The 23,743-nt window shown below is 40.7% G+C and overlaps 1 protein-coding gene across 2 annotated transcripts in view; it reads left to right on the top strand.

Annotated features, from left to right (window-relative positions):
• The window catches only part of exoc4 (exocyst complex component 4), a 168,184-nt gene that overhangs the window by 64,308 nt on the left and 80,133 nt on the right, over nt 1–23,743 (top strand). For both annotated transcript variants that reach the window (XM_015959221.3, XM_054740068.2), the window contains exon 11: nt 798–894. In XM_015959221.3, coding sequence (XP_015814707.1) covers nt 798–894 — 97 coding nt within the window. The remainder of the gene's footprint in view (nt 1–797; nt 895–23,743) is intronic.

Raw genomic sequence — 23,743 nt, 5'->3', positions numbered from 1 at the left:
GAAACATTTATTTCTGCCCCCATCGCTTGCATTAGCTGCAGAAAGGCAAAAGATGAGTGAACGATTAGGTCTTAAAAAAAGCCAGTCTGTTCTACTTCACTGGGAAATGTTTGCATTTATGGACTCTCACACATTGACTTGCCACCGTGGTTTGGCTGTGTCGATTTTAAGTGTGCAGACTAGTGCATCTTGGCTAGAAGCTAACAATTACCATCTTTATAACATGGTGGAACATGTTTTGGCTTGTGTTATTTGTGGAAATAAAATATAAGTGTTGCATTTTTTTGCCCAAGAGTGAAGAGCAAAGGAAGGCAGTAGAAGAACTGCATTGTTGTTATCCAATCAAAAGTGGGATGTTTGAATATCATGACTATTAAAGAGTAAGGCTTGTAGTCCTGCCACCCCCCTCTGACAAACTTCTACACCCAGAAACAGGAGCGCCAGAGCATTTTTATCTACACAAAACAACTCACAATGCATTCTTTCATACTAAAGACCACAGCATTAAAAATCAATAACTAAGATCTTTATAGTTTATGTACATTGGACTGGCTCACAGTCATTGTTTTTGTCCCACATTATCAACAGAACGGTTCATTAGAATTTTCTCAGACAATGTTGGGTAGATTTATTTTAAATTCACAAGCCAAAATCAAAATTTGTGTGAAATATAATTCACTCAGAATTGAAGGCTTTCAGCCAGAAGTTTTCTTGGGTCATGGGTGTAAAGCTGTCACCACTTCTATTTATTGAAAGTTTATTTGATATTAATTGAAGTTTTGTTTCTTGTGTCTTAGGAGGTGCTGATGACAACCTCATTGAAGGAGGAGAAATGAAGTTTGTGTGTAAGCCAGGAGCGAGGAACATCACTGTGATCTTTCAGCCTCTTCTCAGGTATGGCACCAAGCATTTACTCAGTTAGTTTCCTAGTTAAATACAAAGATTTCTAAAGTCGTTTTTGGTGAGTTTTTAATTCGTCATGGCTCTTTAGTGACAAAACACCAGAGGACAAAATACATCTCTGCTAAGGCACAAGTTTGATAATTGAATTCATTCACAGTCGATTTTACATATTCAAATCATCTTTCATTTGGTGAATTAGTTATGCAAACATGTTCTATCCCAAAAAAAGGTTAGAACAGAAATAGCAAGGTACTGAGTTTGTATCGGGCAAAAGAGTGACTCAAGATTAAAGTTAATAAAAAAATGCTTTTTATTTAGTATTTTAAAAGCAGATTCCCATTAACATCACAACATGCTTCTGTCCACACTGGTGTGAAATGATCAGACCACTTACAACATATGATGCTGTGGACATGACAGTTAACATGTAAACATGTAAATCTAGTCACATTATACAAGCTCCTAGTGACTCTATTGATTTTAGCTTTACATTTTTGGTTCCAACCTCATAAATCAAAGAGGATTTAAAATGATAAATCTCAAGTTTGAGATGTTTTTGTACATCTCCTAAAAATTTGGATTGATTCCCAACATTTCTCTTTATTTCTTTGTATTATTGCTGTTCTGAAAGTCTGCCTTTGTTTTACCATCCTGTAGTTTCTATACGGTACCACAGTCCCAGCAGAGGAGAGGAAATCTAATAGTGAAACAATTTTATTCAATTGATGTTCACTCGGTGATATATTGCCTTTTAGGAGCCATTAAACAGGGATGCTTTCTCTGCTGCTCTAACCATCATACATGTCTTGAATTTTAACTCCAGCTGTTTACCCACAAGAAGAGGGATGATGTGTTTTTAGGCACATTCTATGTTTTTATTTTATTTTTATTTTTTATGTTTTTTGTATAAAATCTTTCTATTTTTACTGCAGTGTAATTGAAAGAGAATGCCTGGATGACAGCATGTGCTATATGCTTTCTTGTATTTTGTAATAATGTCTCGTTATCGGTTCCTTGGCTTTGATTCCGCCTCGTTTGGTTTCCCTCTCATCATGAGCTCTACGCCCGTCCTCTCTCTGACATCCAGCCCTAGCAACACTGGACTGGCCAAGCTGTTTTGTCGGAACAAATGACCAAAAATAAAAGAGTGACTAGCTCCCTCCCACATCTCCCATGTTGTCTGTAATGGTTCACATCAATCAAGGCAAACTGCCTTGAACACAGGGCTCACTGCTCTCTTCCTTCCTCCCTCCCTTTCTTCCACCTGGGTTCTCCAGACTTGTTGTGCCAATGGAGTGCCGTTGCTTGCAGATGGTTTTCTAATGGCAAAGCTCTAGCACTTCACTGATGGATCACTATACCTCCTGCAGCAAGCCTGGCTACTTATGGCAGCTTTAATGACAAAAGCAGTTAGGGGTTTGCAGCACCAGAAATCACAATCAGTACATGGGAGATAAAACACCAGGGTCTTAATGTGCAACTGCAAATGATTTGTGTTGTGTTTTGTTGTGTTCTCAATCATTAAATGAAGTTAAATGTAGAATTTTTATTTATTTATTTTTATTTCATAGTCTTTGTTTAACCCAACCTTCACTTAAAGCAGCACTAGGGGCAGCAGTAGCTTAGGAGGTAGAGCGGGTTCAGTAATCAGAGAGTTGTAGGTGCTCCCAGCAAGAATTCAGCTGTTAACTCACACTTAACCCACCTTGCCTGCTGATGGTGGTCAGAAGGACATGTGGTGTCTGTGCTTAGCAGCCTTGCCTTCGTCAGCGAACCCCAGGGCAGCTGTGGCCACAATGTAGCTCACCACCAGCAGTGTGTGAATGTACGTGTGCATGTATGATTAATACACTAAGGATGCACGTTTTCCAAAATGTCTTTAACCAGTTATTGACACACACACACACACACACCGCACACACACACACACACACACACCGCACACACACACACACACACACACACACACACACACACACACCGCGCACACACACACACACACACACACACACACACACACACACACACACACACACACACACACACACACACACACACACACACACACCTTTTCCACTGCTCAGTAAACAATACAAACGCTTTTCCCATCTACTCTTAATATGAGTGCAACTGACACACAACCAAAGTCCCACACTCGTTACAACATTTATGAACAAAAGTGGCGTGAAAGTGTGATGAGAGCTGAAATGTCCATCAGAACCTGTTGCGCAACAGCCTGTCTGGCATCAAATACACAGTGCTGGCCACGCTTAAAATAAATAAACACTTTAGTTTCCTTACATTGAACTAAACTACACTCAGGAGGCTGACACAAGCAGGAGCATCATGGGATCTGTTTAATTGCTGGTCTCGGTTAATTTTCCTGCGCAGCTACATTTTCCACGTTCTGCCAGGCTCAATGCTTAGATGTGGGTTTCATTCTGTTAGCGCCCAAATATCCTGCCCTCTAGTGGCACTGTTGACACAGTTGTGGGAAATTTACTTCCTGCTTCCCAGCATGTTTAGCGGCACATACACAAATATGATGCATGAGGCAATGTTTGTGCTTGGAGCAACCAATTTAGTTAGACTTGTAGGGTCTTCTGCTGACATTTGGCTGGTATTTGCATCCCTTGCTCTGGACGAAGTTGGCATTTTGAAAAGTTTCAGCAGGCCCCAAGTCTCCTCTCGTTAACAATCCAATGAGGGACAAGAGGAGGACGTGCCGCTATCTGTGTGCCTGCCCACAGCCAGCAGTTAGATTGCACGGGTCCTGAACGTCTTTCTTTCCTTTTTCCTTGAGGTAGAAAAACTGGGAGTCTAGAAACAACTGGAGAAAAAAACAGCTGCCGATTCCTGTGACAAGCACATACATAATTCAGTGTAGATCTGCACACTTTAAAAGTTGTGAAAGAGGACATCTGCTTGCATAATCAGCTCTTTTGTCCTGGACCAACTGCCTTCCTTTCTTTACCTCGTTGAAAGGCTGCATTCAATTTTTTGTCATGTCCATTCAGTAGAAATATATCACTGTATTTTTCTTTACAGGACAATGTAGTCTTTGTTTTTAAAATCTGTGTAAGTACCTTTTCCCCATATGTCAAAGAAACTATTCCAGAAGTTGTCAGCTATGTGATGCTAGAGTGATGACAGTAGGACTCAGCAAATTCATCATTTTCACTTTCTATTTTTGCTGAGAACTGCATGCGTCAGGCGCAGAAGAAGGGAAAGGTGGCATGCCAATTTTCTTGATGATGCACCTCAAACAGCTCATGTAGGCCGCTGAGCAGTAAATAGGAGCACAGCAATGAAAAATAAAACTCATATCGAGGACACACAGGTGAGGAGAGCAGTGCGTCTTCATCTTCCAATGCTCTCTAAACGGACATCAGGATTTGCCTTTTCTATGTGACAGTGTCCCAATGCAAAACAAAATAAATAAAATTAGATACAAATGCTTTGTGCTTTAAGATTTTTTATTTTATTTTCATTATATTAATTTAAGTCCATCTGTTTTGGTCAATAACTGCTGGAAACATTCAATTTTAATGTAAAACAGGTTTTAAATATAATCTGTGCATAAATATAGCTTTGTTTCTGACCAACAGTTAGAACATCACATCACTAAATGCCACATTATGTAATGTTAATGATAAAACTAATTAGTACAAAAAAGATTCAACTATTGAATACAATTTGAAAACCCAAAGCATATAAAGCTTTTTATACATTTTTCGTATTACTTGTGATATTAAGGTATTAAAGGAACATTTGGATGTCATGATTTAAATGTATGTTTCTGTAAAATGTAACTGAAGTGATTGCAGCTGTTTGTCTCCTTAAAGATATGCTTCACTTAAATACCTGTTTTTAGTTTTTCTTATTATAATTGTATAATCACTCAGACTTTTTCATGCAGGCTGAACATGAAAATAGTCTCCTACACTTATTTCCATACATATATATCAGTCCTTATATAAGACACTTTTAGCTACTTGGCATAATGAACTGAACTCAATTATTATTATTATTATTATTATTATTATTTTTATTATTTAACCCCTATTTAACCAGGGACATCCTTTGAGAACAAGTCTCTTTTGCAAAGGTGCCCTGGCCAAGATGGCCGCCATAAAAATTTCATATGAAAATACAATTAGTTAAAACAATGACAGTAAAAACATAAAATTTTAACATTACAGGAGTTCAACCAAAATTAGTAAATAACACATACTAATGCGCACACACACACACACCTATGTGTACACGTACAAGTACACAAACATACGCACCAGCATACACACAAATACAATGGGAAAGACATACCAAGCATGATGCATTAATATTGCAGATTTTCAGTAAACATTAGGGAATGGAAGTTTTCGTCTTGACCTACATCATAGGCTTATCCTAACTTCGGAAGCCGGGACAGGGGCCGAATGTGCCTGCTTCCTGTTCCTTTACTAGCCACTTAAATTGACCAAAAGACACTGGGTTTTCTAGTTTTAAGTGATTCTTAAAGTGGCAAGTAAAATGTTTTACTTTGTGAAGTGCCTTGAGATGACACTTGTGGTGATTTAGCACTATGTAAATAAATTGAATTGAAATCCTGCATTAGCTTCTGATAGAAAATCGACGGTGAAACTTTAGGATATGAAAAGCCTGACAGATATACGTCATACTGTCACTTAACGTTCATGGACTCACCCATCTTTACTCGCAATGGGGAAGGCTGTTGTTGGTTTACTGTCCAGGAAACAACAGAGAATGTCTTGGCTGGTAGAAGGTAACAGTTAGCATTAGCATCTCCACCACACAGCTGAACTCCAGGCTTGTGTTATTTGTGGAGATAAAACATCCATGTACCAGAGCAGGGTTTTCCCCAGCGCTTTATAATCCTGGCGGCCCGCCAGGCTTTGCATGGCCACCCGCCAGGCTAAGCGTCATGCCCCGCCCCCCTCCCCGACCCTACCGGGTCCGCTGACATCAACAGCGCAGCGAAACTAGAGCCCTCCATCAGCTGATAATGGTGAGAAACAGCAGCGGAACGTGTGCAACCCCCCCACTCCCGCTCTCACGGAGGAGCGCTGCAGGACGGAGAAGATTCTCCTTCTCACCTTCAAGGCCATCCGTAACCTCGCCCCTCACTACCTCACAGATCTATTTCGCATCGCTACCTCGTCCCGTTCCCTCAGGTCCTCCTCCTCCATTCATCTCTCTGTGCCCTCCTTTTGTCTCAGCGCCATGGGGAGTAGAGCCTTCAGCTGCACTGCTCCCAAACTCTGGAACTCCCTTCACCCTCTCATGAAGAACATTAACTCATTCACAGAATTCAAAAAACAACTCAAAACTCACCTCTTCATAACCACATATCAACCTTGAATTTTAGAGTACCTTGTTGTTATCCTTGTGTATTTATTTTGCTTATGTTGTACTTATGTCCACTTTTGTTTTATTGAATTTGTGTTTTTATTCTGTACAGTGTCCTTTAGTGACCAGAAAGGCGCTTTAAAAATGTATTATTATTATTATTATTATTATTATTATTATTATTATTGTGGGAAAAGTATGAAAATATGCACATTTATTCACCCGTCACTGAGGGAGTACAAAATGTTATATTCATGGACAGAAAAGACGTGAAACATGGGTTTATAGGTACTGATCACATGTAGAGGTTGATGGGGGACAAATTTGTTTGTGTTCAAGTCTCTGGAATACATTAAAACAATGTAAACACAATATTAAATACATTGTCATGGACCAGATACGTGACTGTAATGGTGGCAGGATACCTCGGAATAGCGCTACGCCCTCTGGGCGTGGAATTGTTTTGTAACACTCCCTAGCTGATGGAGAAGTCTGAGAACAAAACGTCTCTGTCAATGCGTGTGCGTCTCTCCATGACGGAAAAGTATAAATTAGGCTTGAGACCCCAATTCCTGTTTTTGAAACTATTTTCTCTTCCAGCTGATTTGTACTTCGTGAAATAGGCACATCTGAGCTTTTTTCGCCCCCTCGAGTATGACTTAAAAGGCATTCATTCCTACTAGAAACCACTGCAAATGTACTGATTAAACAAGTGAACCACACCTTAGAGTAGAAAGAAATATCAAGTGCGAGCCGTTTTTCTCCTCACTGTGTTTTAAAAGAGGTTGCTGCCAAATTATGTGCTCTAAAAATAAGAAAAGTTGAGTCTAAAATAACTGTTGTTAAGCAATAAACGTGTGTTTTGTTATGACATAATCATATATTTCGGTTTTTATGGCTTGATTATTCTCAGATGAATTTCCGATTTGATTGTCGCTAAATTGTCACTGCGGTTCAGCATTGGACATGCTAGCTCTGGCTGCTAACCACTACTCTTGCTTTTAGAGTTCATATACTTCAAGTCCTGCAGTTATAGTCTTGTATTGTGCCGATTTCCTTTGGTAGCATTAAAGACAGTTTTTCCTGTAGGAGACAATTAAGTAGAGAAAGACACTTTGGAAATCTGTACAGATCAGATTGATCACAAAGGTGCATGCTGTTGGAATGATAAGGTGATGAGACAGTTTGTACTGTTGCTTCCTCTGTGTGACTTGTGTCAAACACGCCAGCTGTAAATTGCGGTAAATCCTGAAAATGGCTTTAAGTGTTTGGTGTCAGACCCTAAGCTTCATTTAATTACACAGTAGCTTCCTAATTGCAAATGGACAGTGTTTATTTTTTTCAATGTCTGTCATCAAACTCAGAGACATGCCTGCATGCAGGCTATTAAAATGCAGCCCACATGCCTCGTCTTAAGTCTTCCTCACACATACAGGCACATAATGCTTTGCTCTGCTAGCCCTTGCTTTCTTCTCTAATCTTTTCTCACTAGCTCTGAGGATTTTCCTTCAGTAAACAGCACTCTCTCTTTCTAACCAGCACCCATTAAAATTGTAGTTGAGAATCAGGGAAGCGGAGATTTTACACTGGAAAGGTCATGGAGGGAGACGGAGAAAAAGGCAGAAGAAATAAACCAACAACAAAGAGATGAGAGACTGCATACAGCAAAGAGAGACAGAAGGAATCAGCTGGAATGGGAATAGACTGAAGACAAGAATAATAGGAATATGAAGGCAAGGCCAGGCCAGGCAAGGCAAGGCAGCTTTTATTTATAAAGCACTTGCACAGAGGCAATTCAATGTGCTTTCCACTAGCAAGAATAGCAAGGACATTAAAATCAATGTGACAGAAAATACTATTCAAAAGTAAAAAAGAAACAGACAAAATTCAAGTTAAAGGGTGAGTAGTTACAGTGCAGAATGTGCAGCATAAGAGATTAAAAGTTACTCACCCATATTAGCTCATGACGAGGAAGACTATTTTTGGTTTAGCATCCAGAAGGGCAAAACATTAGGTTAAATATGAAACCTGTACTTTTATTGTGCTGTTATCTTTGCAGTTGAGTTGTTTTATAACACAAACACGTGTCATGTATTAACAAAGATGACAAGTAGCCATATATCTGAAGAGCAGGTTATAACAGCTCTGGAAAGTTCAGATTAGATAAAGATATCTTATTCTCATTTTAGATGGAGCATAATTATGATAATAGGACAGTTGAAAAAGAAATAGTTATGTGCGTATGCAAATTTTGTTATGTGTTTATCAGAATTTTATTTTATTGCAGTTTTGTTTATACATTTTAAATTTAATTTTAATTTGATTCAGATTTATTAGACTTTCTATTTTTTTTTACTTCTGTGACAACCCCAAAATCAGTGGTCATCAGCAAAAATTGGAAAGATGCCAAGCTTTCTCTAAGCAGCCATATTTATGGTAACTTGGGCCTATCTTTTTATTTACTAGTTTAGTTTTTATTGCCAGAAACCCATATCCTGGCACAAACAATGTGACATACTCACCACTACAGATGCCAGCCAACGATGCAGTCTGCCCTACTCTGTCCAAGAAGACATAAATATATCCTTTTTCTAAATGAACGCAAGTACCTCTATCTGCTCTTTGCTCATAGAAAAGTCCAAGTCAGAATAGTCCAAAGTTGATGCCAAAGCTGTTTCCAACGAGCTATCTATGCCTTTGTTTTATCAGTAACGTCTCTCCCACCAACAGAATGCTGTTATTGGCCTACCAAATCAATAGAACATTGTGATTAGACCTCCAGGGAGTTGTGGTAATCTTAGTTTTGCTCAGTTGTAGTAACATTCCACCCACCTGGCTGATTGGACCGCTACGGATGTCTGTCAACAGGACAGTCAGCCATTACATTGTGGAAGAACTACATACAACCTGTTTTTCTAAATAAGCGCACTGTGATTGGCCAGCCACAATACTGGCCAGGGCTGCAAGGTTCCAAGGCAGCACTGCTAGACCGTCAAATTTGCTTCAGCAAATGACGATCTAGGTTCTAGACTAAGAAATCCACGCTGTTTACCATGTTCTTTTGCTCACAATGGTTAAATAACTCTTAAAACTTTATTTTTTTGACTAAGACATTTTTCTTCAACAAGTGTGTTAGTATGTGAGTGTGAATGGGTGAATACCTAACTTTAATGTACAGTTCTTTTGAGTCCTCTGACTCAAAGGCATTCTACAAATGCAGGTAATTTATCATTTGTGCTTAAAATCCTCAATTTTACATATATAACATATACTAAATAAAAATCGTAAAACATTCTAGTGAGTTTTGAGTTAATTCTGAATAAGGCATAAAAAATAGAAAAATAGATTACTTAGCCAAAAACATGAAGATCGTACTTGTACTTTTGTTTTAAAACAACAGAAAACATTATCTGTGTTGCTGCTGTAGCTGATGAAATAACTTTTCTTTCAGTTTTCAAATACTTTTAAAATCTAAATGCTGGTGCATGTATTTGTCCGCTCTGTCTTCTCGATCCCCAGTGAGTCGTGTTGGATGGCTGCTTATACTGAGCCAGGATCCTCTGGAGGTTTCTCCTGTTAAAAGGGAGTTTTCCTCTCCACTGTCGCTAAATGCTTGCTTAGTATGATTGCTGTAAAGTCACTGACACTAGTCAGTGACTTGATGCAATTTGCTGGGTTCCTTATATAGGACACTTTTTACTGAATAGCTTAATGAACTGACCTGTATTGGAATGTTTACTTTGTGAAGTGCCTTGAGACGACTCTTGTTGTGATTTGGTGCTATATAAATAAAATTGAATTGAATTAAAAAGAAAAAAAAATTGTTATTCCTGCTGATTATAACATTATTTTAGGGCCAGGTCTGAAATAAATACAGCTAAAATACAACATTTTGTGTGCTCTTTTAACCAAAATATCATTGAACATCTTTGATTTTCTTTAGATCCCTCCAAAAAAGTAGCAGTATTACAACTTTTATTTTGTTTATCTTTAGCATAAATACGGCATTGATTTACAATTTGCATTTGCTAACAAAGTATTAGTTGTGAAGAAAACTTAAAAATACATGAAGCATAAACAACATTAAGATGCAATCAAGAGGAATAAACATCTACACATATGGAGATAAATCGACCAATAAAAAATCCTTGACATGTTTACATAGCATAAGTCTTTTTTTACCACGAACCTGTCAAATGCACCTATGGTCCATAGCTGTCCCACATATTTTCTTTAAATTCATATTGCGGAGATGTCCTCCTCAGAGGACAACACACACAAACCAAAGGCTCCACTTTTTTACTACTGCTGGTCTTTTATCGCTTTCTAAAAGTGCAGCTTCAGCCACTTTCTTGTTATCTGGAGAGTTTTCAATCTCCTTGTGTCTTACAAGCCCACTCACACATGGAGATAGACATAAACACACTGGATATTACATACACTTGAACACACACGCACGCACCCACCCACCCACCCACCCACCCACGCACCCACACACCCACCCACACCCACACACACACACACACACACACACACACACACACACACACACACACACATCATTTTGCAGGAGATTAGATCCATCATTGTTGGGGTCTTTTCTCTAGCTATTGAAGGTGGATAAAGTCTTTGAATGTGTTTATCCATCCCATAATGGAATCAGACTGGGTTCCCAGGGCAACCTGGCCAGCAGAAACGTGAAGCAGACAGTCGTCAATCTCAGCTTAAGGGAGTCTAGTCTGCGTGAAAGCTCAGCAGTAGACTTCTTATGAAGTCAGCTTTGAGGGTCCTGGAGGTTTTAGGTCTGTGTCGGGAAAACAAGTCGAGTCTGGGAATATTTGACTGGTCAGATTAAAGGTGGAACAAAAAGACAGACACATGTAGGCATTTGAAGCTTGTCCAGATGACCAGGTCATAAGCACTCAACAGTTCACACAGTCATGCTGTCCTCTTCGATGCTGTCTCCTACAGTCCCTTATTGTGTCCTATTGGCTGCTTTTGAAAGAGATCGTCTCTCTCTGGAGATTTTAGATGTGTTCGTTGTGGTATATTGTGTTACCCAACAAAAATTCAATGAAATGGAAATTCTCCATTTTTTTAAGTGTATGGTGATTTAATTAAGCCTAATACTGCTCTTCAGACCTGTTGCAGTGAAAGAATAGAAGTGGGAGGAATGAATGCCAGAGGGAGCTGCTGCCAGAAGAATTACAGAGCCACAATCAAGCACAGGGAGATGGTTTTGTCATATGCCTCAGACTTTTCTGTTCTCTTCCCTACACATTTTTTCAGATGTACAGTCTAGCCTAACTAAGATGACAGACATGACAGCGCTCTACTACTCATTAAAACAGCGAAGATGCTCCACCTTTACCGAAAAAGACGGACTGATTTATAGAAAATTCTTTTGTTCCTGTCTTCCATTTTCTTGTGTTTTTCCCCTTTGGCTTCAGCTACAGTTGTCTGTCTTTCCGCTTTCCATCTTTCTATCCCTTGACAACATGACCTGCCACTCTGTGTTACTGTCACACGAGCGAGTGCCGGCCCCCACATCACAGCAGCCTTTGATTGGCCAGGCCTTTCCAGGTCGGTGAGCTGCTGCCTGATAATAACCTTGTTTGATTGCTGGAGCAGAGATGTAATTGATTGATCTGCTCTCCCTGTCTGGGGCTATGCTTCTGAAGTAGCCCTGTGCGTGTGGGTGTGTATTGAAGTGAGGGGTTGGTTGATTGCTGAATGGAGCTCTAGATAAGCACACACACATCTGCACACGTACCTCAACTCTCTCACACACACACACTTACCCAAAATGTTGTTGTTATACAATATAATATTCAGATATTATCAGAGGTGTGTAGATGAGAGAGAAAATGAAGGGAGTTTGTTTTAAACACCCCCCGTGTGCCTGCCTTGTGTACGTCTCTAAACTAAACCCAGCAACCAACCAACAAGTCATTAAACCTCTTTAAAATTCTCCTAACTCCCACTGAAAGCATTATTTATTTCCTAATTGGTGGTTATATAAGTTAGTCTATCTTTCTGGATTGTTAATTACTCTAAAAGATAGATGAAATCAGCTCAGTGCAGCATTCATTCTAATTGTGTCTAAACAGATTCCACACCGTTTAAATAGAGTGCTTCACGGTTTGTTATTTGAATTTGAGAATCATTAGCAACAAACAAGAAAAAACAACAACTATGAGTTATGTTTTCTGTTGTTGGTTCTCTACTCCTAAATTGCATGGTTCGAGTCATTACCTGAATCTTTGTGTAATTGTAATATTTGTGTTATGCATTTATAAGCTGAGTAACAGCTACATATTGCTGTTTTTCGCTGAGCATGTAATTTTATCTCTGACTTGCTTTACCGAAGGATCGTTTTGCAGTATTTACATAAAGATATCATTGGAACAGACGCTAGTATTTCCATCTTGAGCTATGGCAGTGGCCCTGTGGCCAAATTAAACGGAACCTAGCTGTTAGAGGAGGAGGAATCAAAAACTTTGTCAGGGATTCAAAATCTGTTTCTAAAAGGAATTAATCATCAGCGATAGTTTACACTCCTACCATTCTTACTGAATTCTTAGTGTACTTTTACTATTACAGTAGTCAAGATGGCAGACTGATTTTGTACTAGACTCTTCAGATTTTTTGTGCGTGACTGTTCTACACCCTCGGTATTTGATTTCTTGTTAGTCGATCACTGTGGAAAAATAGCTCTGGTTAGCCGGAGGAGTAGGTGGCAGAAAATGACAGGATTTAGAGTCTCACTTATTAATATTCATGATACTCAAACGTCTTGCCTCTGATTGGCTAACTGTAGTGCGACTCTTCCACTGCTTATGTTCCCTCTGCAATGGTGATGTTTGCTCCACAAATAACACAATAACGCCCACCGGGACTCCTCTGAAAAGGGCCCAGGATGCAGCTACACCTCTGCTCGAATGAGCTCTCGCTCTCTGAGGTAAATTGAGACATTTGCTGACATAAGCTAGAGGAATAGCCTCCACCACCCAATGGGAGAGTCTTTGTCTGGACAGAGCTTTACCCCTGGCTGGATTGGCATTACACACAAACAGCTGATCACATAACCTCATACTCTGATTATGGTTAATGTAGATATGTAATGCATGCACTGGGTACACAAAATGAAGCCTACTTTGTTCCTCTAAAGTAAAAGGAGGCGGATGAAAGCTAGCCAGCTCAATAATCATGAAGCTGTAACTAGATGGAAGCAATGTGACCTTAGAGCCATCAGCAGAGAATTGCACACACGGCGAGTGCACTGTTTGGCAGACGCCAGTGCAAGAAGCAGAGCCGCTTTGTATGATAAGCCGACTCAAGTGGTTCAAACGGTGTATCACACAGAGCAACCAGCACAACTCTTAGGTCCCAGGCATGAACACTTGATTTAATTCCTGGTCTCAGTCTGTGGACCCCTTTCAGGAAACAAACCACTAAGGGGTGTGTACCTGGTGTCACTCCATCAATGCCAACATGGCAAGCAGTAATGGCAGCCAAGTAAACCTTGATTGTGGAGAAAGATAGACCCCTTCCACCAGTTCCTGTAAGAACATTAGTATGTCCATGATGGGGCACTGGAGTGGAGCAATATTCCAGTTCAGACACCACTTCTCAAAAGCTCGCCATTTTAAAGCATATAAGCTTCTAGTAGATGGTGCCCTAGCGCACTGAACAGTCTCAACCACAGCGAAAGGGAGACCCCTGGCTAATAAGCTGGACCTCTCAGCAGGTAGACATGCAACTGTGGATGAAGTATCTCTCCCTGCGCCTGCGACAGGAGATCGGGACGGTGAGGGAGCTCCCAGGGCTCCTCCACCAGCAAGCTGATTATCTCTGCATACCGTGACTTTGCAGGCCAGCGAGGGGCCACCAGAATTTAGATCAGGCCATGTTTGCGTACCCTCTCTAGTACTGGCGGAATCATCTCCACCGGAGGAAATGCATACAGAAGCACTTTGGGCCACCGGTGAGCCAGCGCGTCCACCCCCAGTGGAGCATTCTGATGCTCTATTGAAAAGATCAGAGGGCAGTGGGTGTTGTCTTTAGTTGCAAACAGATCTACAGTTGCTCTCCCGAATCGTTGCCAGATTTGGGTCACCACTAGTGGGTGCAGTCTCCATTCTCTCCCCATTGGGCTGCCCCTGGACAGCCGGTCTGCTCCCAGATTCAGGTACCCCGGCACATGAGTTGCTCTGATAGACAGAAGCCAAACACTGCACCATTGGAGGAGTTTGTGAGACAAGTTTAACAGGGAAGCCAGCACGTGCCCCCTGTCTGTTTATATATGAAACCACTGTGGTGTTGTCTGTTCGTATCAGAACATGTTGGTTGTTCAGGATCCCCTGAAATTGTCTCAGAGCTAGCAAAACTGCTGGTAGTTCCAAACAGTTGATGTGGAGCCTGGACCAGATCAGAGACTGTCGCAAATGGCACCCCATCCTTTCAGAGAGGCATCCGTGGACACCACCTTGCGGAAGGACACTCTGCCTACTGGCGAACCTCTGTACAGGACACCAGGTTCCCTCCATGGGTGAAGGGCTAACATGCACATAGCTGTTATCGTTAGCTTCCTGTGTAGGTGGCGGGTTGTGCACAGCCGGTGAGCGTGGGTCCAGCGTTGAAACACACGCATCATGAGCAGTCCGAGTGGCACCACTGAAATCATGGAAGCCATTATGGCCAGAAGATGCAATATCGTCCGGAAGCGCAGTTTGCGTCCCAGCTGAAATAAAGCTAGATGCCTGCGGAAAGCTGTTATTCTGTGCTCTGAGAGACGGGCTTGGCCCGACAGGGAGCAAATCTCCAGACCCATGAAAGAGAACTGACTCTGGGTTAGTGAGCTCTTTTGAAAATTCACCAGAAAGCCCAGATTCTGGATGTGAGACAAGACCTGCTGTAGTTGATCTGCCGCACTTTCTCTGGACCTGGCTATTAGTGCCCAGTTGTCCAGATAAGCTAGGATGTGAATGCCCTTCTCTCTGAGAGGAGCTAACGCTACTTCCATGCACTTTGTAAAGGTGCGGGGTGCGAGCAAAAGACCGAAGGGCATGACTAAGTACTCGTAAGCTATGCCCTCAAAGGAAAATCGCAGGAACTGTCTGTGTTCTGGATGTATTGCTACATGAAAGTAAGCATCCATGAGATCGATCGTTGCAAACCAGTCGCCCGGACTCATGGCATTCTACAGTTGTCAAAAACCGTTGTCAAAAACAAAAGACTTCAATAAACGGGAAACACTTCTTTCCTGCTAATACATTTTCACAGTTGATACTAATAACTATGCTCCTTCAAGGGATGTGCTCCTGGCTGCAAAGCATTGCAACTTCAAAGCCAAAAATTTGTCTTTACTTGTGTTTGTCTGTGTAGGCAAATAAATTTGTTGATATGATATGTAGATAAATATGTAGATACATAAACTTTTTTATATTCAGTACAAGTTACATAGATTTTTTTGCTTTTAGTTTGAAAAATGAGAAAAAACCCTTGAGAAATGAATCGTGACTTAAATTATAAAATTGCAATATTGAAGAAAAAAATCACAATTAATTTATTTTCCAAAATTGTTCAGCCCTAATTTCATATATGATGTCCATAAATTTTAAAGACACATTTTGATACTAAGAACTTGAGGAGTAGTACAACATATGTGCGATCCAGGGTGTTGTGTAAGTCAAAGCGGATTAGAAAATAGCGTTTTTAGTCATTTTTAATGACTTGCATTCATTTTTTTAGTTTTTCCGGGGACCCAAGATGCGGAAGTGACTTAGGCTCCCTTTAAGCCAAGATGGGTGAGGTTATGAATGCAAATTTACAATGTGTGTTTTTTCTTACCAAAGTGGTATTTCTTTCGATAACTAATGCTGGAAATAGTGATAGAAGACTATTTTCATGTTCAGCATGCATGTGAAACCAATCGTATTTCAAAAAGAACAAGTAAACGATTTCTTAGTGAAGCTCACCTTTAAAGTTGGGCATATACATAGTGCTTGTTTACAGTAGAGGTAATGCCATAACTCCCTCTTCCTGAATGTATTTGTGTTAATTGATTACATTTAAAAACAAATAAATTTCACTCTGAACAATCTCTAAATATAGAAGGAACAACTGGAGAGAGGTGTTGAGAGATGGGAAGAAGCAGAAATCCATTATGTTTGATGTTAGTGTCTCATCCTTGCCGAAGACTGTTGGAAAAGCCCTGGGAAATGACATTAGGAGCATCATGTAATGTGATTACTGCTCTGTGTGAATATAAGATTTCTAATGGATCAGAGCACATTAGAGCAGTCTTTATCAGTAGTATTTATTCCCCCTTGGTTTCAAACACAATTTACTAAGTACGACATTTCTCTCTGCTTTAGTTTGCTGGCTCTCCGGCTTGAAGGGATATGGGAGAGGATAATATTGCTTTTCTTTTCATACGGGTTGGGAGATGTATACAGTAGAACATTTCTGACAAATTGATACATAATATGAAATGGGTGCTTTCTGTATTATTTGCAAAATGTGCAAAGATAATTGTTTCATTAAGGGGAAGATTTTGCACGTGCCTTAGAGTGTGTTCAGTTCTGTTTATGATGGAGAATGTGCGCACAGATGTGTGGAAAACTGTTCAGAGCATTTGTTTTTGTTTTTGCTTGTAATACCATAACATTGTGGGGTAATGCAGTAAATGCAGAAAAGCAGCGCTACGGGAGGGAACAAGAGTTACAGCTTCAGAGTGACTCTAGGAGCGTGTGGCAGGGATAAAGGACAATCACTGACTACAAAACAACTACCGGCATGATGAATGCAAATGCGACTCTGGCGGACGAGCTGAACACCTTCTATGCTCGCTTCGAGGCTACAGCTAAAGATGCTAGTGATGCTAATACTAGCGATAGTAACGGCTACAGACAGGAAGGAACTGCCGGCACCGGGAATTCGCTCATCATCACCGAGCATGACGTGAGGAGATCCTTTAAGAGAGTGAACACCAGGAAAGCAGCAGGACCAGACAGCATCTCAGGCCGTATTCTCAGAGCCTGTTCAGACCAGCTAGCACCTGTGTTCACGGAGATATTCAGCATTTCTTTATCTCAGTCAGTGATCCCTACATGCTTTAAAGAGTCCATCATTGTTCCTGTCTCAAAGAAACCACATCCTGCTTCTCTTAATGACTATCGCCCTGTAGCCCTCATCTCAGTAGTGATGAAGTACTTTCAGCGCCTGGTCAGAGACTTCATCATTTCTTCACTACCAGACACACTGGACCCTCTACAGTTTGCATATCGTGAGAACTGCTCCACAGTCGATGCAATCTCTCATCTCCTCCACACATCACTCACTCATCTGGACACTAGGGAAGGGAAATATGTTAAAATGCTCTTCATCAACTACAGCTCTGCATTTAATACCAAAAATCCCTCCACATTCACCTAAAGGATCTTCTGACATCCTTTAACTTTGCAGTCAGAGACACCAGGGTTTCCTATTTTTCCAACCTGGTGTCCCAGAGCAAAGGGAACCCCAAGGTGCTGTTTAACACTATGAGCAGCATTGCCTCTCCTGCCTCTCCTACAGCCTCCATACACTCTGTTGCAGACTGTGAGAACTTTCTGTCTTTCTTTGTGGACAAAGTCAATAAGGTTAGATCTAGCATCTCTCCTTCAGCCTTATCGCTGCCTCTCCCGACTCCAATCAGGCCCATCATTCTAGATAGCTTTGCTCCTGTTTCTTTGCCTGAGTTAACCAAACTAGTTAACTCTATGAAGACCTCTGCATGCCCCCTCGACATCTTACCCTCATCTTTGTTTAAAAGTGCTTTTCAGTCCATCGGTCCTAGCGTGCTCTCTATAATTAATGCTTCTCTGGTTTCTGGTCAGGTCCCTGCTTACTTTAAGAACGCTGTAATCCACCCGCTTCTTAAAAAACTGAGTCTTGACGCCCCTCTCCATAGCAGCTTCAGACCCATCTCTAAACTTCCGTTCATCTCCAAGATCTTGGAAAAGGTTGTGGCTAAACAACTCACAGCTGCTCTTGATGAACATAACATCTATGACTGCTTACAGTTAGGTTTTCATAGAGCTCATTCTACTGAAACAGCTCTTCTTAGGGTCTCTAATGACCTCTAATGACTCACAGTGATGCAGGGGACTGTTCTGTTCTGGTCCTGTTGGACCTGACTGCAGCCTTTGACACTGTTGACTATCACCTGCTACTGGAGAGGCTGAGAGACTGGGTAGGCCTATCAGGATTTGCTCTGGAGTGGTTCTCTTATCTTTCTTAGTGCTCCTTTTCGGTGGCCGTCTCCAAGTTTAGGTCCTCCACCACCTCCCTCACCCATGGTGTCCCACAAGGTTCTGTGCTGGGGCCTCTGCTGTTCCTCCTCTATCTGCTTTCTCTTCAGCACATCCTGAGCTCCTTCAAAGGAATCTCCTACCATCTTTATGCAGATGAAATTCAACTGTACATCTCCTTTAAGTCCCATGAGATGTCTAAGCTGCAGCTGTTACACACCTGCCTAGACTCTATCAAAACTTGGATGGCTGGGAGCTTTCTACAGCTGAATGAAGATAAGACTGAGATCCTCATATGTGCCCCGGACAAGCTGGTTCTCAAAGTCAGAGACTCTCTTGGTCAGCTTGCTTCTCACACCAAACCTTCCGTCAGGAATCTTGGCGTGACCTTTGACCAGGCTCCCACCCTGGATTCGCATGTCAATTCTCTTGTTCGCTCTTCCTTCTTCCATCTCAGGAACGTTGCAAAGCTGTGTCCCATTCTGTCCAACTCTGAACTTGAAACAGTTATCCACACCTTCATCTCCTCACACTTAGACTACTGTAAGTCTCTTTTCGTGTGTCTGAGCAGAACCTCCCTGAACCGTCTACAGGTGGTTCAGAATGCCTGTGCTCGGGTTCTGACCAAGTCCTCCAAACACACCCACATCACCCCGCTTCTCCTCCAGCTTCACTGGCTGCCAGTCAACTTCAGGGTTCATTTCAAGATCCTGGTTCTGGTCTATAGGGCCTTACATGGACAAGCACCATCTTACATTGGTGATCTTCTTAGTCCCTACACCCCCAGCAGGTCCCTGAGGTCCAGTGATCAAAGCCTACTGGTTGTGCAACGCACCAGGCTTAAGACCAAAGGTGACAGATCATTTGTTGCTGTGGCCCCCAGACTCTGGAACTCTATCCCTCTGAGCCTGAGATCAGTGGACTCAGTGGTCTCCTTTAAAAAGCAGCTGAAGACTCACTTGTTCAAGCTGGCTTTTGTATGACCTTCTTCACCACTCTCTCTTTATTCTGCTCTCCCCACCTATTCCATCTTCCTCAGGATCCACTGATTTCCCTCTTTCCTATTCACTCTCTCTCTCTTTCTTAACATTTTTTTCACAGTTGTCTATTTTTTGCTCATTTAAAATATATTTTTAACCATTTTCTAAATTCTTTTTTATATTTTTACATTTTTTGTTTTTGTGAATTTCTCGTGATTTCTCTTGAGGCGCTATAGAAAGAGGTTCTTCCTCTTCTTCTTCTTCTTCTTCTTCTTCTTCTTCTTCTTCTACTTCTTCTTCTTCTTCTTCTTCTTCTTCTACTTCTTCTTATTCTTCTTCAACACAGTTGTGAAAAAGGCCCGACAGCATCTCTACTGTCTCAGACGCTTGAGAGACTTCAGACTGCCCTCCAGGGTGCTCAGGAATTTCTGCTGCTGCACCACAGAGAGCATCCTGACGGGAAACATCACAACCTGGTTTGGAAACAGCATCATGTAGGGCAGACGAGCTCTACAGAGGGTGGTACGATCAGCTGAGCTTATCATCCTCACCAAGCTCCCTGACCTGCACTTGATCTACAGCAAGCGGTGCTGGACCAGAGCCAGGAAGATCATGAAAAACCCCAGCCATCCCAACAATGGACTTTTTCTCATCTGCGGTCTTGGAAGCGATTCCGCTTCCTGAAGGCAAACACAGAGAGACTGGGAAGGAGCTTCTTCCCACAGGCAAAAAGGTCTCTCAATCACACCACCACACAGGTCTATTAATATCTTTTTAAAGTTCTAACATTTAAATTGACTGGACAATCATGGACACATTCATACACACTTGTACTATATATTTATAAATTTGGGCCATTGTATAAGTTACTTTAATGAATCACTTTTCATGTATATTTTCACAACCACTGTCACTTTCAAATCTTATATATATATATATATATATATATATATATATATATACATTTTGTTCTTCTATATTTTTATAGTTGTAATATTTTTATCATGCCCTTATTGTACAGTTTATTTTACAAGTGAAATTAGTTGTCTTTAGTATTTCTCTTTTTTTTAAGGTCACTGGCAGTCGTATAAGCATTTCACTGCATTTCGTGTCTGACTATGTATGTGACAAATAAAATTTGAATTTAATGAAAGGATACACAGTGACATGATGTTTAGAAAATCTGACAAGGTGGGTTAATTGTCTTGCCCAAGGACACAACAACAGCGACAGACTGAGTGGGGCTCGAACCTTCCGAGTACGGGCGAGCACTTATTCTCTGTGCCACCGTAAATCTTCAGGTCTAAACTCTGTAGTCCACTTGCCTAAGAGACTCTTCTGATGACAATAGTGTGCAAATATGAATCAGAGAAGATTAGTAGTTTGATAGAGTTATATAAGAAGGAAAAACAAACATTGAATGCAGATTGTAAGCATCAACTCTCCAGAATTTACCATGCAGCTCTGAATATGATCCCCAGACAGTTTTCCAGAAATCCACAAATTAAACCATGTTACTAAAACCTCTCACACATGAACCTGCACAAGAGAAAGGGGGGTGATTTGTAAACCACCATTATCAAAACACATTTCCACCCTTTTCGTTTTTTGAATTGAAGAAGCTCCTCTGATAAGAAGTGAAGCACTTTACAGTGTATATATATATATATATATATATATATATATATACAGTTGCCTTTTTTCTATACTTGCTAGGATTCCTATGTCCTGTATAAGTGTGAACCATCACTGGTAATTTGAATAATGAAATCAGCACTTTTTAAACAATTGCAAAATCTGAAGTCTTAAAGCTATCTAAAAGTTTATATGTGCAAGCCAAATTTGTGAAAATCTTTAATGCTCTGAATTTCTGCATTGTTAGAACAAGATACCAGTATCCCATTTTTTATTCTGATTAAGACATTGAATCATGCTCACCTCCAGTTTTCTGACACCCTAATATCTGTTTCTGACTGATGAGGGTCACGGCATCTCTGATTAGCGTTCACATTTGCATGTTTCTCCTGCATTTCCGCAAATCATCCCAAATCAACCAATATGGTGCACTCCAAGCTCTCCACAGGCCTAATGAGCTAGATTAAGAAGGAAGTCATTTAACCCCTGCCTGCGACACAATCATGCACACAAACGCACAAGCAGGCATACCTACTCATCACAACCAAACAAGCACATGCACGCACTCTAAATACCTCACCTCCACCCTGGATTTCACTAGATGGGAGATGGAGCAAGGCCATTATGCAAATGTCAGGTGTCAAGTGTAAATGAGGTTGGAGGGATGGGTAACAGAAGTATAGAATATCACACTGGCTCCCTTGGCAACTGCACCAAGGGACAGTAATGAGAGCATTCCAGGATGTAGGCTGGCAAAAGCTTCGTTAAACTGAAAGATGGAGCTGTGGAGGAGATGAATAACGTCCACTGGGTCCTGCTGATGTATAAAAAGCACAGATAACACCATCTGCTCTGTTTGCATTATACTTGGAATATGAACAGTCATGGTTTTTATAAAAATCAGCTGAACTTAAAAATATGTAACTACAATGTAGAATATTTAAATGATTTATTTTCCTTTACCAGATCATGTTAACGGAAGAGTAGTTATTTCATTTTTGCTGCGCATACTGTCTTCACAGTTTTTTTTAATCACCATATTTCACCAACTCGTTTCGTCTCCTCTAGAATTCCCACTCAAAAACGAAGAATTTCTTTATCAGATCCTAACTCTATTACCATTAGTTTAAATATTGATACAATTCTGAACAAATAATTGCAGAAAGATCATGTAAATGTTAGATTTGAAGTCTCCCCAATCACAGTCTGTACTCGTGAAAGCAACAAGCCTAGTTAAAAAATATATCTGTACCACTCCTGAATACCTCAGAATGATCACTATAATAATAATAATTTAAGATTCGTCATTGCACAGGTGTACAAAGAAATGGACTTTGCGCTCACTAAAGACAGCTCTTGTAAGAGGTAGTAAAATATGAATAAAATAAAATAACAAGGCTAAAATAGATGTCACGCACATGCTCTCTCTTGCTCTATAACAATAACCATAATAAAAAAGAATAATAACTTTATTTATATAGCACCTTTAAACAAGGCGCTGCTCATCCATCATCAATAAAAAACAATGCATAAATAAAAGCAGCGATGAAAAAATTATAAACAATAGCAATAAGATCAAGACATCAGTAAAAGCAAGGTACCATAGAAACTAATTAAAATGAGGGGGTTAGTAAAACACCTTATATCATGTTCTTGAAAGCATGCAACACTGGTTTTATACTCAAAGCTCAATGTTTAAAGGTTTTTTCATATTGGTAAAACAAACTAATTAAATTATTGATTATTTTTCACAGAAATGCACTCACTCTACACCATGACTTCTGAAAGGCTCTCAGTAACTTCCACTACCTCCTAAGAGACAAACCTGTCATCTTTGACATGAAGGGGTGGCATTATCCTGGAGGTTGTTTTCGAGCGGCATTTCTGTTTAAACTGCTGTGATGATTAAGTTAGTTTATTATTTCTTAACTCATAAAATTGACCGTGTGAGGAGGAGTGAGTCATCAGCTGCCATACAGACAGATAAAATTGATCAAAGGCAGGGAACTTTGTATTTTTTATACAGTTTTACTATAAGATGTTAAGGTTGGAGAACATGAATTTTTATTATGTAACAAAAAGACTGATGATGCAGCTCACAGCATAAGGAACTTATTTTAAAAATTTGTTCCTGTGATGTGTGTTCATCAGTGCCAGGCAGAGCTACAAACCTGCAACTTCTGCAGGATCATGTGACGGTAATTAAAAAAAAATTTTTTTGTTTCCATTTATCCAACCATCGTTGTCGTTGTTCCCTTATCCGAGGTCTGGTTGCAGGGGCAGCAGTCTCGCGGAGAGGCCCAGACTTCAATATCCCCAGCCACTTGTGCCTGCTCTTCCGGGGAAATATCAAGGCGTTCCCTGGCCAGCTGAGAGACATAGTCCCTCCAGCATGTCCTGGGTCCTCCTTTAGGCCTCCTCCCAGTTGGACGTGCCCAGAAAACCCCATTAGGTAGGCGTCAGGGAGGCATCCTAACCAGATGTCTAAGTCACCTCAACTGGCTCCTCTCGATGTGGAGGAGCAGCAGATCTACTCCGAGCCCCTCCCAGATGACCGAG

The sequence above is a fragment of the Nothobranchius furzeri genome, chromosome 1 (assembly GCF_043380555.1).
Source record: "Nothobranchius furzeri strain GRZ-AD chromosome 1, NfurGRZ-RIMD1, whole genome shotgun sequence".
In the NCBI taxonomy this organism is placed as follows: Eukaryota; Metazoa; Chordata; class Actinopteri; order Cyprinodontiformes; family Nothobranchiidae; genus Nothobranchius; species Nothobranchius furzeri.
The sequence above is the reverse complement of the archived record's forward strand: the minus strand, read 5'-3'. Positions and strand labels throughout refer to the sequence as shown.